At 45.0% G+C, this 17,090-nt stretch overlaps 1 protein-coding gene across 6 annotated transcripts in view; it reads left to right on the top strand.

Annotated features, from left to right (window-relative positions):
• The window catches only part of RUNX2 (RUNX family transcription factor 2), a 318,305-nt gene that overhangs the window by 198,636 nt on the left and 102,579 nt on the right, over nucleotides 1-17,090 (top strand). Inside the window, exons 8-9 of one of the 6 annotated variants that reach the window (XM_045801586.2) lie at nucleotides 7,768-7,833; nucleotides 9,381-13,646. The exons of 4 other annotated variants lie outside the window; for them this stretch is intronic. In XM_045801586.2, coding sequence (XP_045657542.1) covers nucleotides 7,768-7,833; nucleotides 9,381-9,859 — 545 coding nt within the window. In that variant the 3' untranslated portion in view covers nucleotides 9,860-13,646. Of the gene's footprint in view, nucleotides 1-7,767; nucleotides 7,834-9,380; nucleotides 13,647-17,090 lie in introns of those variants that run through there. One more of the 6 variants, XM_045801603.2, reaches the window with a different exon arrangement.

The raw sequence follows: 17,090 nt of genomic DNA, 5'->3' as shown, positions 1-17,090 counted from the left end.
TGCATCCCTGTCTTTATCCCCATCCCTATCTCTATCCCCGCACCCATCTCTGTCCCCTTCCCCATCTCTACCCCAACCCCCTCTCTATCCCCATCCCCAGGGCTGTCATTTGTCTTTGATCGGGCCCCCTTTCCACCACTGCCCTTCAGGTGGGCATGGCCACACAGTTAGAATTGGCATGAAAATAACACTGATTCCCTGCAGGTGGAGGAGGAGACTGGGGCAGCTGAGCCTCACAGGTCTGGGGCCATGTCCCGGGCCACCCATTAGCGGTCTGTAACTTTGAGGCAATCACTTTACTTCTCTGAGCTTCAGTTGGTTATCCACAGTGTGAGGTCAGTGACACGGTCTACCTCACAGGGCTGTGGGGAGGGTTGGGTGCCATCACGTATGTAGAAGTGCTTCATAAAGATCGTCTGCAAGTCAGAGCTGTCCCCTCTCAGTTGTCTGGTTAGCCAGTCCTTCCTCTCAGCAGAACTGGCAGCAGCACGGGATACCGTGCCTATTAAATCCCTTATAGGACTCCTATGGTTGGAGCGGAGCAAAGGCTGCTCTGTTAGGCAACAGCCGGTGCTGGTTCCCAGCCCATCATGGAGCACCCTGGAGTCAGAGCATTCCTACACGGTGGGTTCAGGCTTGCTACCAAACTCAAGGGCAACGTTCCTCAGATTTTCCACTGAAGTACCCCAAAGGGCAGAGGAAACACTGGGGATCCTTCACAGCTCCCACTCTCCCCAATCTGTTGACATAACCCCAAAACCCCAGCTCCTGCAAGGAGAGCATTTTCAGGTTTCTTGTTTTATCCTAAAATTCATGTGAATTTTACTCCATAATAACCCCATTTTTTGTTTCAGTGCAAAAATAATGTTTTAACTTACTAATGTCAGTTATATGTCCCTCTTTAAAAACCCTCCCCCATTTGTTCCCTTCTTGTATTTCATGCCCTCCTATCATCCAGGCTTTGGTGTCTAATATATAACATCTCAACCAGTTCATAAATTTCTGCTTTTAATATAGTCTGAGTTACCACTCACACAGGCCACAGGAAAATACCAGGCCGTCCCCTCTGTATTCAGGCTTTTTTTTTTTTTTTGTGGAAGATTTACTTAGTAACAATTTATCATTTAGTTGCAATTTTTAAAATAATCTTAATTGGCCACATATGTTATCAAATAAGAGCGGGTCTTGGAGCCTCCGCCTCCCTTTGCATCTCCGCCCCCCGCGTGCGCATGCGCAGTGCCTTCTGCCTGGTGGAGAATGAGATCTGCCACTCGAGGCAGATACCATCACAGGAAAGCCTCCCCCTGATTGGAGATAAGATTACTGATACCGAAGCTGTTATTTTTAGGAGGGGAAGACTACTGCTTTTAAACCTCCTTCCCTCTTTTTCCTAGTTTGTCCTCCCTTAATTGTGGCTCCATGTTTTGGTAGCCATAAGTCATTAGTGGTTTTTAATTTCTCTGAAACTGAAATAAGGTCTGAAAGAGTGGATTTGTCCCTTTCTTCCTCCTTTTTTCCTTTTTTCCTTTTTTTTTTTTCTTCTGGCTAATCGGAGGAACGCAACCACATCTGAAGCCACTTGGCTCATTATGAATTTCATGGAAACTGATTCTCTGAAAGTGTTTCCATATGTGTGTTCCCAATATATCCCATCCTCTCTAAATGGGAGCACAGACGTGTGCATGGGCTGGAAATGGCTTCAGGATGTGACAGAGCAGTCATATGACCACCACGGCACCGTGGGTGGCCCCTTCTGAAAGACACGGTGTCCTGGGTGCTGGCCTCCTTCCTGCAGCGGATCTGGTTTCAAAGACTACCCACCCTTCCTAGCCTTTAAAAAGTTCTTAATCAAGGCCTAGCAAGAAGATCTCTCTCATTTTTCCTCCGTTTCTCCCCCCCCCCCACCCCTCTGGTTCCTTCCTTCTCTCCTACTCTCCCTCCCTATGTGCATACACATACACTCCCACATCTTCTACCGCCAGCCTCCTCTCCCCTCAAAAGAGGAAATACATTATTCCAACAATATCCTCAAAATTTGGGGTGGGTTTAAGGAATGGTCGAAGTTTCTGGAAACTGCCAGGTTGTTGTTTTTTTGGTTTTTTTTCCTCTCTCTTTCCTTCAGCATAGCATACTTTCTTAGCCTGGGATCAGCTGGTCTTTCAGAATTTGTGAGCATGCAGTGGAAAAGTACAATTCATTACAACACGGAAAATAAATATTTATCCTGGATAGTTGAGGCACTTTTCCTCTCTTTTGCAAAACTATGGAGTTTGCTAGTCTGACCTTTCACTATCTTAAAAAATTTGGTTTCACATTCTCTTTTTTGCTGGTTTCTTCTCCATCGGTATGATCCATTACATTTCTTCTACATAGAGTATAATTTCCAATTATGATCTAATGTAATTACAAGGAAAACTAATTTAGGAATAGATACTTGCTCATTTTAGTGTGAGGGGACAAATTCAGGGAAATTAAGAAAATTGATGTAAAAATCCCTTAAAACCTCACTGTGAAAAATGCAAAGTACTGTTCTGCATATAGTCTAAAATTGATTTTTGGAGAATATTTACATTGTGTTTCTGCTTCTGTCCTGTTGCCTCTTTGAGACCATGCTAGTCATTCATCTGGGTAGCACATATTTTGGAGGTGCCCGTCTTTTCTCAACACCGTACCATGTACTAGGTAAGATCTAAAAGGATACACGGTTCTCATCCTTAATTTGCTTTCCCCTTTGTTGGAAAATGAAAATACATCTCTAAAAACAATGGTAAGACTTTCAAATGCATGGAGCAAAATTTACGTACAAAAATGTCCGGGAGGTATATGATAAAGGAAAGATGAGGAGACCTTGAATCCTGGGAAGGTCTTGTGCATGGGTGAGCTTTAAAGATAGTGCCTGCCCAGCCTCGGTCTGGCAGAGAGAAGAGCAGGGGCCGTGAGTCTGGGGAGAGCACGAGCAAAGCTCCAGCGAGGGTCCTGAGTGTCTGTCCCGGCGAGAAGAGGACGGTTCATCCAAAGGAGCAGTGAGACGTAACCTTGGAGAAGTAGAACAGATGACTCTGAAAATATGCCGGGCGCCTCCTCCTCATTCCCCCCTCCCCCCACAACGGAGATGCTATGTCATGCCTTCTAGAAGGAAGGTGGCGGACCTGTGCCTGGGTGGGGGGTGGCACCCTCTGCTGCTCAACCTCTGCCACTTGTGTGGCCTTAGTAGGTGGTGCGTAAGCTGGAGGTTTTGCCCCGTCCCTGTGCGTTTCCGCAGAATGCACACTGAAGGCCACTCAAGGCAGATCTTCCACGTTTTCCCACTGGCGTGTCGTGTCAGGGCAGCGGAGCCAGAAGGAACCGCGTTTTAATTCGGTGATGTCACTCAGATTTACCTTGTCTCCAGCCTTCCGTTTCTTCATCTCTAAAGGTCATCTCCGATTCCTGATGACCCTCCTGTACTTGCTCTCTCTACTGGTCCAGAAATTCAGACAGAACATGAGTTTTACCCTCTGGCGCGTTTACTATCTACTCCAAAGAAATGACACCACCTTAGTGGCAGCGGTGGCCCTGGGATCCCGCGGGGGACGAGTGTGCTCACTCCTCTTCCCTCAGGCCATGCGTTTGTGGCCTGGCCCTCTTGCTCCCTCCTCTCTTGTGCGCGTGGCCCCCGGCGTGGGCTGGTATACAAATGCTGGCTCTAAGGATACTGGGAACAACACCAGTGGCGAAACAGAAGTGTCCGCCCACTAGTGCTGATGGATTGTCCAGAGCGTGAGGTCCAGTGATGTAATGATGCTCGGGAAGAGCTCTGAACGCTCTTTCAAGGGAGTTCTATAAGCATGTATGGTTTGCAGTGCTGTTGGAATGCATGTTAGGTTTGATGTCAGCGTTGCCCTAACGCTTATTATGTCTATTTTTTTAACGTGTCAAAAATGTACCAACTCTCGCACAGAGTTCCTGACCCCTAGACTAATTTACTTATTCATTTTCTCCACCCATCCATATATGTACACTAAAAAGCAAAAAACAAAAGCCTTAAGCTCCTACAGTGTAGAAGAGATATGAGAAAAAAAGAAATCATGACCTTTACCGTAGCTGACTTTATAGTTGGGAGAGAACAGGCTAAGAAACAGCTAATAATTCAGTAAAGTAGTGACTCTTAAGGGCCCAAAAGAGAGATATGGAAAGTAAATGCTATTGGCACAGGAGGGAAATAGGAAATTATAGAACAGAGTGGTGGGGGGGGGGCAGCCAAAATATTGTTACAGAGGAGGAGAAGATTCTTCGAGGAAAGCGGTGCTGTGGCGTTCTTGAGTACTGTATGTTCCCAGAGGAAGAATGCTGTGAAGGGGTCAATAAAAAGTTCTTGGGTTTTATTTGAGATTTGTCAAAGCAATAGTTCCTACCATTTAAAAAGCCCCAATGAAGCTTTGAAGTTAACACCTCATAGCGGGAAAGTATGATGGCTTTTCATTCTGTACACGTACGCCCTCGCATTACAGAGCAGGGCGGGGGGGGGGGCTCTGCCTGGGCCAGCTCGGTTCCACCTGGCTTCAGGGCCCCTCTTCCTTTCCTGTGCCCGACCTGCCTCCTCAGCTGGGATGCGTAAATCCCAGTGTTTCCCAGGTGACGGCCCCAAATGGCAAGAACCCAGTCTGTTACTGTTCCCAGACTCCTGTTTTCTTTCATTCTAGAGATTGCCTTGCGCATTCTCAGCCAACCCTGATTTACCGAGGGCCTCCTCAGTGAGAAGATATATGTGCAAGTGCTAGGAAAAGCCTAGAAATGTCAAGTCATATTGTGATTAAGCACCGAAAGGGAGACAAACGAGGATTAGACAAATCTCTGCCCTCAGCAGCCCGTTCTTTAGTGAGGAGTCAAGCATGACCTAAGATCACTAGCACTAGAAAGCGGTACGTGAAAGTGCTGGTGGGGACTGTGGGCCACGGGACCCGAAGATCAGGGATTCTCTTTTATTCCCCCTTGTCTTTTTGGTTTTACTCCTTCCACCATGCTTTCTGCTTGCTCTGAATACCCAAGAAACCCCAGTGGGTAAAGAGAGGCTATTTCCTGTTTCCCTGTAGACCTTGGGGCAGGGGCAAGATTTTTTTTTTTTTTACTTTTAATATTGATTTTATTTCTATTTTAGCTTTCTGGGCATTTTATTAATATATTCTCCCCACGTATATTAGGTTTTGCTGCTGCTGTGTTAATGAGCAAGGTTCTTGCAGCTCTCTTTATGAGAGTTGCATTCCTTTGCAAGCTATCTGACTGGGGCCAGAGGTGCAGATAGCAGATCCGGAATGAAATGCGTCTGTAGGAAACCAGCAGGTCCTAAGGGAATCAAATCCTTGACCTAGGTCTCATTCCCATTATGCCACGAGCAACTGAACTAATTGCCCATGGTTTAGCAGGTTAGATCCAACAAGACCTCAAAGAGGTGTCAGTATATCCCAAAGATAGTGACTTTCACTGGGGCAACACGTAGGCACCAGAAGAGCCTACTTAAATACTTTTAGATAAAGTTAGATTTTTTAGGCAAGAAATATATGTACCTGTGATTGTGTCAACCAAATTCCTTAAGGGTAACTAAAGTTGCAAAGAGGTCATGGCTCTGCATGTCTCAGGCTGCATGTTTTTGTAGTGTACGTGGCTCCCCTCCTTGGGATCTCAGCTTTCCTGTTTGTTAATGGGTTAGATTAGAATTGATTATCTAAGCAGTAGATGAGGAATTCGGACCTTTCCATCAGATACCCCAACTAGAAGAGGAGGGTAAATGGGTGCTCTAGGGAATCTGGGGGACATAGTCTAAAAGTGTGTAAGTACAAAATTTTGTTGAAGTTCTTTTTGTTTACCTAAAAATTCACCCAAGTGTTGTATTCTGTTCCATATAATATCATATTACTGTCCGATATACCCTGTCTCCAAGTTGAGTAAAACCAGCCCATTGGGAAGATGCACCATGTTTCTCTTGGGCTTCAAGTAACTCCTGGCAGGACTGGCTTTATTTAATCAGTAAGTTGCAGACAGAAGTTTTAAACTGGCTCCGGGGAGCCCCGTGCTACAAGGCACATCCCTGGGGCGGTTACCGAGTTTTGCTTTTACATTTATAAAGTTAGATGGAAGTGAGAGTACTTTTAGAACTCTCCAGGCTTTTATCTCAATCCTTTATTAAGTAGATAATACATTTTCTTTCCTGTAGTTGATATAATATCTAGGTCTTTTTTTTTTTTAAAGTTCGTAGTTTTAATGTGGCTAGTTATACAGGTATGCTTAGTTTAGTACAGTTGTCAAGATTAGTTAAGAAGGCCATCTACAAGGATACCTGAGTTCATGTACAAGATAGAGATTAAAACTACAGATACAACCTTATTCAATGCAAGAAAATTTAATTATATCATTTGCTTCTGCCTCACTTAATATAAATAAACTGAAGATTAGGAAGGGCTTTATTTTTTTCTTTTTGAGAATTCCATCTCCTCATCTTAGATTATTATATAAGGGATCTCCTGTGAAACTGTAATGAGTTGTTAATATTTCTTCGTACAGAGCACATTGCAGTATGTTTCAGAAACATTTCTTGGTAACACAAAATGATTAAGGGAATTCCAGAAAATTCTATTTTTTGTTTGTTATAAAAATGACTGTATAATCCCTTTAAAGTCCACATTAGCTCTCTGCCCAGAAGGAGTTAATCCTCAAGACATTACAGTCTCAAATGACTAGAAATGATTGGTCAAAATTCTGTAAGCCTAGCAGAAATTTGTTGCATTGTTTTCTATAAACCACAACCAGAGCTCATTAATTGAAAAATGAATGTCAATTTCCATGAGCTGGCATCTATAAACCAAAAAGGTACAGTGATCCTGGCATGTGATGGATAATAAAAACATCAGCAAAACGTCTCAGGTAAAATAGAGAAGGTGAGGGGGTGTAGGAATAAATTCAAAACCATATTGGAGTTTACTGGCAGGGCCCCACATCAAGGGTTTTAATGAGGCTTCTGCATCAAAATAAGGGAAACCACATGGAATGTTAATTATGACTACAGCATATTTTAAGTACAGATACCCACGAGAAGCATTTTTTTTTTTTCTTTTTACATTGACAAGCCTATCTGTGTGAGCTTTGTCTTCTGTGGGGGGCAAACCGTGATGGTTTCAGTGTGACTTCTTTCTGTTTGAAATTGTTCCCATTATTCTGGTTTCTCTCACATGATCCGGACATTGAACTTAAATCTGTACAGAAGCAGCCTGCCTATAACTATTAGGTCTGCCAACTCCAGTTCACCTCGACGCTCTGCGAGGAAAAGGCTGGCCGAGGCACATCTGGGGCCCGCACGTCGTGCGTGTAGCCCCTTCGGCAGAGGCCATAAGCACGGGGCGAGCAGAGACCTCACGTGCTCCCGTTTGCCATCTGTCATAATCACTACTTCCACATTTTAACGTTCGAGCTGGTTAGAATTTTGTAGCCGGGAGGGGTGAGGTAGAGGCTGAAGATGGAAGACTTTATAGAGGGCAGAGAGTAACTGCCCAGAGTGTGTTAGTTTTGGTTTGTCATCTTGAAAGTGTTTGCTTCTGGTATTCCAAGCTGCTCACTAGCTTTTTACCCTCTGCTTATGGGCCTGCGGATTCCGGGAAAGCACTAATGAGGGGTGGGGACTTCTCTGCCTCCCCCTCCCCTAAGGCTGTCGCTTCTCCTCTTGTCTTGGAGTTCACGGTGGTGATAGAGTGGTTAGAGCTGGAAGGGAACTTAGAGCTCATCCCCCTCATTTTACAGATGATGACACTGCCACCTCTGACTTCTGCCTCTGGCCTTCCACTCTCAGTAAGAAGAGCCAGGCAGGTGAGACTTTTAACAATTGCTGGGCTGGGCTGGGCGGGGCTGTCTGATTGGTACTGTCCGATTTTTGAGAAAAACTTTTGTTAACGATATATCGCTTTTAAATAGTCGCTTTTGATTACAAATGCACATCATGGACTTAAGAAGATCCCAGGCAGTGTGCATTTTAACAAAAATCAACAACTCTCGGTCAGCACCTTTAAGGAAAAGTATTAGGATTATTCCTTTAATAAATACTGTAGCATCCAAGAACAAGGGTTAAATAAAAACGGGGCTGAAGAAGTACCCCCCAACTAAGGCCTTGAAGCAGCACTAAGTGCTTTCCCTTACGGATAAAAACTGTAGGAAAAGCAAACATGTGAGACGCAAAGAATTGGAAGGTTTTAGACGTGACAAAATCTTAAAAACGCTGGCATCATAAAAGGTCTTGTCCTAATTCTGTCCATTTTAGAAAATCATAACCCAGTCTTTAAAGGTCACCACTCTAAGTGTTTAGGCATTTCAGAAAACTGATGTCCACACGAGTGGTTTATGGCTATGGTTTTATAAGTCTAAGCACCGGAAATGGCTATTAAGGAGGCATATACTGTTAGCTTTAGAAATTAAGGGACTTTACATTTCAGGGCAAAATCAGCTTTGCCTCCAGGTATCCCTTGGAATTATCCTGAAGCTAAGTCTGTAGGGTGTGGCGCAGGGGCCTGGTGAATGGATCCGAAGGTGCCCTCTTACTTGTCTCCCCCCGGGGCATGAAGCCTCTCACCAAAGCTACTGTTGGCACCTGGCCTGAATGAGTCCTAGGTCACCCATCGAGGCTCGAAATGCAGTGATTTCTAGGTACTAAGCCTTCCCCCGACCCCCACTTTTAAAACCTACTTATTTAGTTTATGACCCTTGGGAGAATTTCTAAGGGCTAGACTCTCCCTCTCTGCCCCCAGAAAAGTAAGATAGCTCCAGAATACATTGAAATCTGGTTTGATTTTTTTGACAGCCGTTACTAAGATGAAGAACAGAACAAGTCTATAGATGATTGTAAGAGTTGAAAAGAAGCGGTAGGAACATGTTAGGGTATCTTTTTGAGGTCCCTTCATTGATGAAGGGGCCCTGCCAAGAGTACCAATGATAAAACTGATCATTTGGGGATTTCTTTATATTGGGTTGAGAAAAAGAAACTTGTCCTACTTAGTAAAAACGTCACTTTCAAATATCTGAGGTGCAACGAGAAACAGAAAGAAAAAAATCAATGAGGCTTCAGTCTTAAAGTCTGGTGAGTGAATCTATACAATCGGTGTTGGGTTGGTTTACACATAAGACCTAGCACACGTTGGGGTTTTTAAAGCCCTGTGGGATTCTCTGGGGGGTGAAGAACTTAAGGACTGTAAAGTGAAGAAAAAAAAAAAGACTGTGTAGTGACTGGTGCATTTGAAGGTCTATTTGTGGCTTGCTGTTCCTTTTTGGGAAGCTAAAGTTTTTTTTTTTTTCTTGTAAAAATTCTCTCATTATTTTAATTGATATTTACAGATTTTTCCCCCATCTTCTGTTGTAATTTTTAGGTGCTTCAGAACTGGGCCCTTTTTCAGACCCCAGGCAGTTCCCAAGCATTTCATCCCTCACTGAGAGCCGCTTCTCCAACCCACGAATGCACTATCCAGCCACCTTTACTTACACCCCGCCAGTCACCTCAGGCATGTCCCTCGGTATGTCCGCCACCACCCACTACCACACCTACCTGCCACCACCCTACCCCGGCTCTTCCCAAAGCCAGAGTGGACCCTTCCAGACCAGCAGCACTCCATATCTCTACTATGGCACTTCGTCAGGATCCTATCAGTTCCCCATGGTGCCGGGGGGAGATCGGTCTCCTTCCAGAATGCTTCCGCCATGCACCACCACCTCGAATGGCAGCACGCTATTAAATCCAAATTTGCCTAACCAGAATGATGGTGTTGACGCTGATGGAAGCCACAGCAGTTCCCCAACCGTTTTGAATTCTAGTGGCAGAATGGATGAATCTGTTTGGCGACCATATTGAAATTCCTCAGCCGTGGCCCAGCGGTATCTGGGAGCCGCAGCCCAAATGTATCAATATATACATATATAGAGAGAGTGCATATATATGTATATCAATTAGCTATCTACAAAGTGCCTATTTTTTAGAAGATTTTTCATTCACTCACTCAGTCATGATCTTGCAACCATAAGAGGGTAGACATACTGAGAAGCAGGAGGCCCGAGAGAGACCATCATATCTAGGTTTCAGATTGTTTTCTACTTAAAATGTACTTTTACAAGCCAAGGAAAAAGGTATTTTTGTTGTTGTTGTGTTGTTGTTTGGCCTGTTATCACAAATCACCTGTTCCTATGCCAATTCAGAGAGGTGGACTCCAGGTTCAGGAGGAAGAAGAGCAGAGCCGCTTCCTCTCTGTGCTCTGAAACCACACACCCTCACGGTGGCAGCTGTGTATGGACCAGTGCGCTCTGCGGACCAGCTTCCAAAGCCGGTCGAGGTGCACGTAAAGGGCAAAGAGGGAGAATGGATGCTTCCATTACAGTACCATCCATTCCGAGTAACTGTCCCAAACTTTGCTTTCAGACTTGCCGCAAGTTCTCATTTGAACTGTTTGGTTCAGTTTTGTTTTTTTTGTTTTTGTTCTTGTTTTTTCCTACTTTAAGAAAGTGACTTCAAAAAATACTGATCAGGATAGATGATTTTATTTTACTTTTTTAAATACTTTTTTTGTTTCCTTTTCCCATTTAACCAAAAAGAAATCCCATCCCTCAACCAACACCCCCCCCCCACCTTTCTCCTTTTATGCAAAACTCAAAATGGCAATACCTTATTATAGCCATAATGATATAGATAGTGTTTGCGTTTGGCTGTGTGTTTTCTTTTTTTTTTTAAATTATGAATATGTGTAAAATCTGAGGTAACTTGCTAACGTGAATGGTCATATAACTTTAAAGATATATTTATAATTATTTAATGACATTTGGACCCTTGAAACATTTCTTAGTGTACTGATATGTTGACTTCGGTCTCTAAAAGTGCTCTTTATTAAATAACAAATTTCTTCAGTGGGCTAGAGCCATATCTGAAATATTGCTAAGCAATTTCAGTTCCTCCAGGCACAATGTGATTTTCAAAAATACGTCCATCTCCAAATATCTTAGATGTAGCTTGTTTTTGTGATGTATGAAGGAAATGTTACGCTTCGTTCTTTCCAGACCTAGGATTGCCTCTAACACAGCTTTGCCTTTTAAAGCAATAATTAGGGATTTAAAAACCAACTCTTAGCCCCGTATCACTCTTGTTGCCCTTTATCAGCATGAAATGCTGGAGTGATGTGGTTTCCCAATTTCTTTTGAATACTGATGACTCTTGTCATATTAAAAAGACAAGCACAAGGGAATCATTGAACTGCGGAAAGATGTTCTGTGGTCTCCTAGTTAAAGCAAAACTCTAAATCGCCAGGCTTCATAGTGAAGACACAGCTTAAAGCCACCCAGGTGGCTAAAGGACAGTAACGCCAAACTGCACCAGGGATTCTTAACCAACCCGCCTTACCAACCAGTAAGTCAGGAGAACCCAGATCGGCCTTACCTGAGGCCCCACTGGCAGCTCTCCAGGGAATCTGCATTTAAAGGAGCAGATTAAGCCATTGTCTTATGGGAGCCAGGTCTTCTGAAGTAGCAGGCGAGTTCCTGCATAGAGCTGAGCTGTGGAGACCCATATCCATCCCTGTGGGGTCAAGGGAAGGCAAGGCCGTGTGGGCCGTGGTGTCTACTGCTGTGTATGCATTTGAGCAGAAGCCCTCCTGTAGGATGCACTTTGACCACTCCTGGCGACCCCATGGAAAATTCTCGAGTGTGAATTCTTAATCCAAGCCAGGATCACTTCATGACACCACGGGGCAGATCCCTGCCTGCTCTCCCACAGGTCCGGGGCCCCTTCGTTTCAATTCCGTGCCCCCGCTGAGCAGAACTTTGTAGAGATTTGCCCCCAGCCCCTCGAGACCCTTTCACGGCAGTCATTCCCAGGCCGGCTTCTGAGGCCGCCAAGCCTTGCGCAACAGCGTGGGGGGCAGCGTGACCTGTGCTTCTGGCTGGGGGCCTCCCTTGCAATCACCCCGACTCCTCCCAACGAAAATCGAGGGCAAAACAAAACAAAACAAAAACACTTTGCCTTCTAAAGGTTGTATACCAAGTATGCTTAGACAAATAAGCCACTTTTCTATTACTTAACTAAGACGGGAGTAGTAACTGGTACTATTTATTGTTTGTGTGTGGTAGCTTGAAGCACGCCACTGTCCATTTATTTGTTAAGTGTAAGATATGTGTTTGTTTCAGCAGCACTTAAAAAAGCCAGTGTCTGGTTACACATTTCAATTTTAATTAATTGACATAAAAATGTTACCACCAGTGCCAGCTGTACCCTATTTAATAAAAAAGGTACTATATTTGTACATTATTTTTTAATGTTAAAAGGGCTTTTTTAAGTTTACAGTACACATACTAAGTGACTTTAGGGATGCTTTTGTGTTGAAATGTTATTATAGTGGCTGCAGGCAGCAACCCAGAAACACTTTAAACGTTTTTTTTTTTTTTTTCCCTTGGGAAAAATTCAAGCACTTCTTCCTTCCACCCTCACTCCAACCACTCCAAAGGGGTAAGTCACATTTCTCGGATTAAATTCTGCCCTTTTTTCAGCCTGGGGGGTTAAATGTCCCCCCTCCCTTTTTTTGTAACTGAACCCTTAGTTTGCACTGGGTCACGTATGTGATCTGTGATTTTAAGACCAAAGCAAAGGCTCACTACTACTACCATGGAACCACGTACTAGCCAACACTCGGTATTTCCTTCAGGTTCAAAGAGCACGGTTCTTTTTGTAGCATAGACGTTGCTGGAGTTTACAGCGTGACCAACACAGCCACTCTCCGTCTGTTTTCATTGTCTCACAAAGGGTGACCGGTGTCAGGGTTCCAGGACCACAAGCGTTGGTTTTAGTTGAGTGAAAAGACTTCCAGCCTGGAACCGAGAGACTCAACTGATGAGCTCTATGGTTGGCTCTTCAGACAGTCTCACCCCACCAGGGCCTTTTAAAAATGGGCAGAGAAATCCACCCCATGGTAGGCACCATCCGTCGCAGACTCAGAGGGGAGGAGATGTGTGTGCTGGCTTAGCGTTCCCTCCATTCCCAGGAAAGGGACTGACCCAGAGTCTAGGTTAATACATGGAAACACAAAGCTTGAGTGAAGACAATAACGGCTTCTCTGACATTCGAAAGAACAATAATAAATAAAGACGACTCTTCCAGACCTTGAATTTGTTATTCTTAAAAAGAGAATGCATTTAAAAAATATTTTCTGTGTGAGAATTTTTTAGATGTTTGTTTACTTCATGTTTACAAATAACTGTTTGCTTTTTAATGCAGTACTTTGAAATATATCAGCCAAAACCATAAGTTACAGTAATTTCTTAGGTATTCTGAATAAAATTCCATTTTTTTTTGGATATGCTTTACCATTCTTAGATTTCTGTGGAACAAAAAATGTTTGTAGCATTTTGTGTAAATACAAGCTTTTCATTTTTATTTTTTCCAATTGCTGTTGCCCAAGATCTGCTTTCCCTGCACATATTGTACAAATTCTGCTTTGTGCCACAGGCCATGATTGTGGATGAGTTTACTTTCAACTTCAAAGGGACTATTTGTATTGTATGTTGCAACTGTAAATGGAATTATTTGGCATTTTCCTCATGATTGTAATATTAATTTGAAGTTTGAATTTAATTTTCAATAAAATGGCTTTTTTTTTGGTTTTGTTACGTGTGTACTTTGGGTCTTTTCTCAGCCACGGTTTCATCTCTGGTCTGACGCCTACTCCTACCTACACCTGGGCCCTTCTTGGCCGTAGGACTTACCAGGCCCGGAGGAGAGTGGAGGTCTCTATGACTGGTGAGAGGTTAAAACATTTCGCTGAGCGCTGCCTTCTTGGTTCGTCCTACTCCTACAGAGGCGTGGGCGAAGGATCTAGCAGTGAACTCACTTTCTTATCGGCCTGTGTCCGGAGGAAAGAGTGCTCACCACCCCATCCTTGGGTAAAGCCCCTCATTCTGGCTAAGGGACCGGTCCCGATATAGAGACAGCGGACTCCGCGGGCCCATGGTTCTAATCTCTGGGCATGAGAGCAGGAGCCAGCAAGTGAACTCCTGGCTGGGGTCAGAAGATCTCAGGCAGCCCTGCCGTAGGGGGTAGTCGATTTTCCTTCCCACATCTCTTTCGGGGTCTTAAAAAGAAAGTCAATCAAAGCTCAAGGGTAAGTAAAAATGGACCTTGACCTGGAGAGCTGTAGCCTCTGAAAAATTCTACTAGTGAGCAGAACTATAGTTTGGAGAATTTTTTTTTTTTTTAAATAGGTCATTGTGTATTTTTGGTAAGTCCCTCCCCTTCGATAAGGTTGAGGGCCTGGGGTAGAGTGGTTGCTCTCGTTATGTCCTGTGCTGTCTGTCCGCCTTGGCTTACCACAGTTCTAAAAGAAGGACCAGAAACCGTGCTGCAGAGATGCTCGGGCGCTGGCCAGTGGCCCACATGACGCTGAGAGGGCGAGGCCTCCTTCGAGATCTGCTCATTCTTACCCCTTTGGCATTGTGTTCTGAGAGATCTGGGAGACAGCTAATTTCTAAGACTAGGAGACATCCTGAAAGCACGTGGGTGAGACCTAGGCCAGCGAACTTGTTTCCAACTCTTTGAAGATGTATATTTATTTATCCTTTTATATTAGACATCTGTGTGGCTTTCAAAGGCATCGGCTGGGAGGTGGGCAGAGTGGCTTTTTCTCTCTCTCCAGCCTTGTCCAGCAGCATGGGTTAGGGCAAATGGCTTTACTCCTCTGGGTCTCCGTTTTTTTGGCTTATGGAGAGGCATGGGCTAGACCTTGGCACTGTTGACATTTCAGCCTGGAGAGTTCTCTGGTGTGTGTGTGGGTGTGTGTATAGGGAGTGCGGTCCTACGCATTGTAGGACATTTAGCAGCATCTCTGGCTTCTACCCTCTAGATGCCAATAGCACTGCCCCACTCATGGCAACAAAACACGTCTCCAGAATGTCCCCTGGGAGGAAAATTCGTCCCCGATCAAGAACCAGTGGGCTAGAGGCTCTCTCTACGTTCTTTGGTCGGGCTTTCTTGACAGAACTGGTGTGGGAATACATTGCTCACTAAAACAGGGTAGCCCAGCCGAAGACCGTGGGCCTTCCCCGAGATGGACGTGCTTCAGCTTTTTCCATCCTTTCACCTGCTGTCACCCTGAGGTTGGGATGTGTTGTGAGGGGGGCTCCCGGCTATGCCATCTGCACATCTCCTCCTCCTCCCCCTCCTCACATCCCAGGAAACATGTACAGCTGTGGGGCTTTGTGAGGCCCGGACTGCTTGGCCATGTTTATCATGGCTGCTTCTGCTCTCACTGGGAACGACGGGCAGAGGAAGACAGACGTTTCTCCAGTGTGTCTGACCCCTTGTGCACCCCTGCCCCCCAAATCTCTCATCAGGCATTGCTTTGAGAGTGGGTGTTTCCTGTTAACTCAATCCCAGCCGACACTGGCCCAATAAACACCTCAGCTCTCTGTTGCAGAGTTTAGTTGGCTGGGAAATGGGTATTGCCATGTAAACAGGAAGCCCCCTGAAGTTATTATCTACAGATGCGGTTGAAGAGCCACATGTTTATATTTATGGGATTTGAAAACAGTCTGAAAAAGCAAGGGAGGAGGTAGGGGAAGGCCTCGTTTACCATCAGTGAGTGAGAGCAGGGCCTTCAGATCTTCACAAGCCGATTTCTTGTTCCCTCTGGAAACGGGTGGGTAACAATCACGTCACAGCCAAAAGCCACAGCAGAAATGGAGGCACTGGCCTGACTGATGTAAGCAAACAACCCTACTGCGAGGATCAGATAAACTGGACAAGCCAGTCAGCTGGCTTCCCTGCCCCAATTCTTTGGCAATCATTTTAGAGACCAGTTCTAGGAAACAATGGTTTGGGGGCATCTACAACGGTAGGAGGCTTAGGAGAAGATGATCCTGTTATACTCTCTTAAGTTTTTCTGGGGACAGCTCAACTGCCTGCCACGGTTTTAGTGAGCCCGGGCCAGCTCACCTGTGAGGTGGCAGGCAAACTCCTCAGCGGCCAGAAGGATGGCTTCTGGCCAGCGCTGTCCGGGAGTTGGTGCAGAGGACGTGCGGGTGGTGAGACAGCTGGCCTGCCTGCCAGGGCTGGGTACACCGCGTTATTCCAATTCCTCCTCTGCCCGCCTCTGCTCTTCCTCCCTTGGCGCCCCCCTCAGGCCCGCAGAAGGTGATAAGTAAGGCCAGGTAGGAACCAATACGTGGACAGTGGGTGTTCTTTATTTGAATTCTGCGCTCTGAGCGAAGGCAAGGGAATCTCTCCCTTCTTTGTCTCCATTCCTGGTACCCTGATAAGTCTCTCTGTGACTTCCCAGCAGTGGGTATTCAATTGGGAGGCCTTGGAAGCGAAGTTTTTAAAAAGCTCTGAACTTAGTTATGAATTTAGCAAAGAAAAGGGTCCACCGCAGATGCGAAGGGAACTACACTGAGGGGTGTGTGTGTGTGTGTGTGTGTGTGTGTGTGTGTGTGCCTAAAAGGATGGAGCAAGGAGGCAGAGGGATGGAAAGAGGTGCCTGAGCAGCCATTCAGGGAAAGCTGAAGTGCACACACGTGTGCACACACAGGCACACACGTGCATACACGCATATACTTGACACGGTGTTTGTCTCAGGTGTTTGCTTTTCTTGGAAATCCTACAAAAGAGCACCGCCTTCATTCCACAAGTGGTGAAGAAGCAATTCTTCTTCTTCATAGAGGTGATTTAGAGGGGACCAGGGACACTGGATGCTTCCTGGAGTGTCAGGAGCACGGTGAAGCTGACCTTTAAGAAGGGGTTATTATTTTTGTGAAGCTTTTATTTAAAAGCTTTTTGTGACTCGACTGGCCCTGCTGTTCAGACACGCACAACTAGTTGGAAAGCAGAAGGATCAAGTTTCTGGAAACCCACCTAAACATTTACTAAAACTTATTTTATTTTGTTTTCTTATTTTGTTGCAATGATGTCTGGCCACTTAGTGGGGTTTTCTGAAAAACCTGCCTTCTGTTTTTAGCATGGCCAACGTAGCTCACAGCTTGATGGCTCTTTTTTTTTTTTTTTCCACCCAAGGTCATTCTGTGCCCCTCTATAGCCAATAGAAAGGGAAGAATTGCAC

Source organism: Ursus americanus, chromosome 29, assembly GCF_024610735.1.
Source record: "Ursus americanus isolate L20-20 chromosome 29, mUrsAme1.1.p, whole genome shotgun sequence".
Lineage (NCBI taxonomy): Eukaryota > Metazoa > Chordata > Mammalia > Carnivora > Ursidae > Ursus > Ursus americanus.
This window is presented reverse-complemented; position numbering and strand designations above follow the sequence as displayed.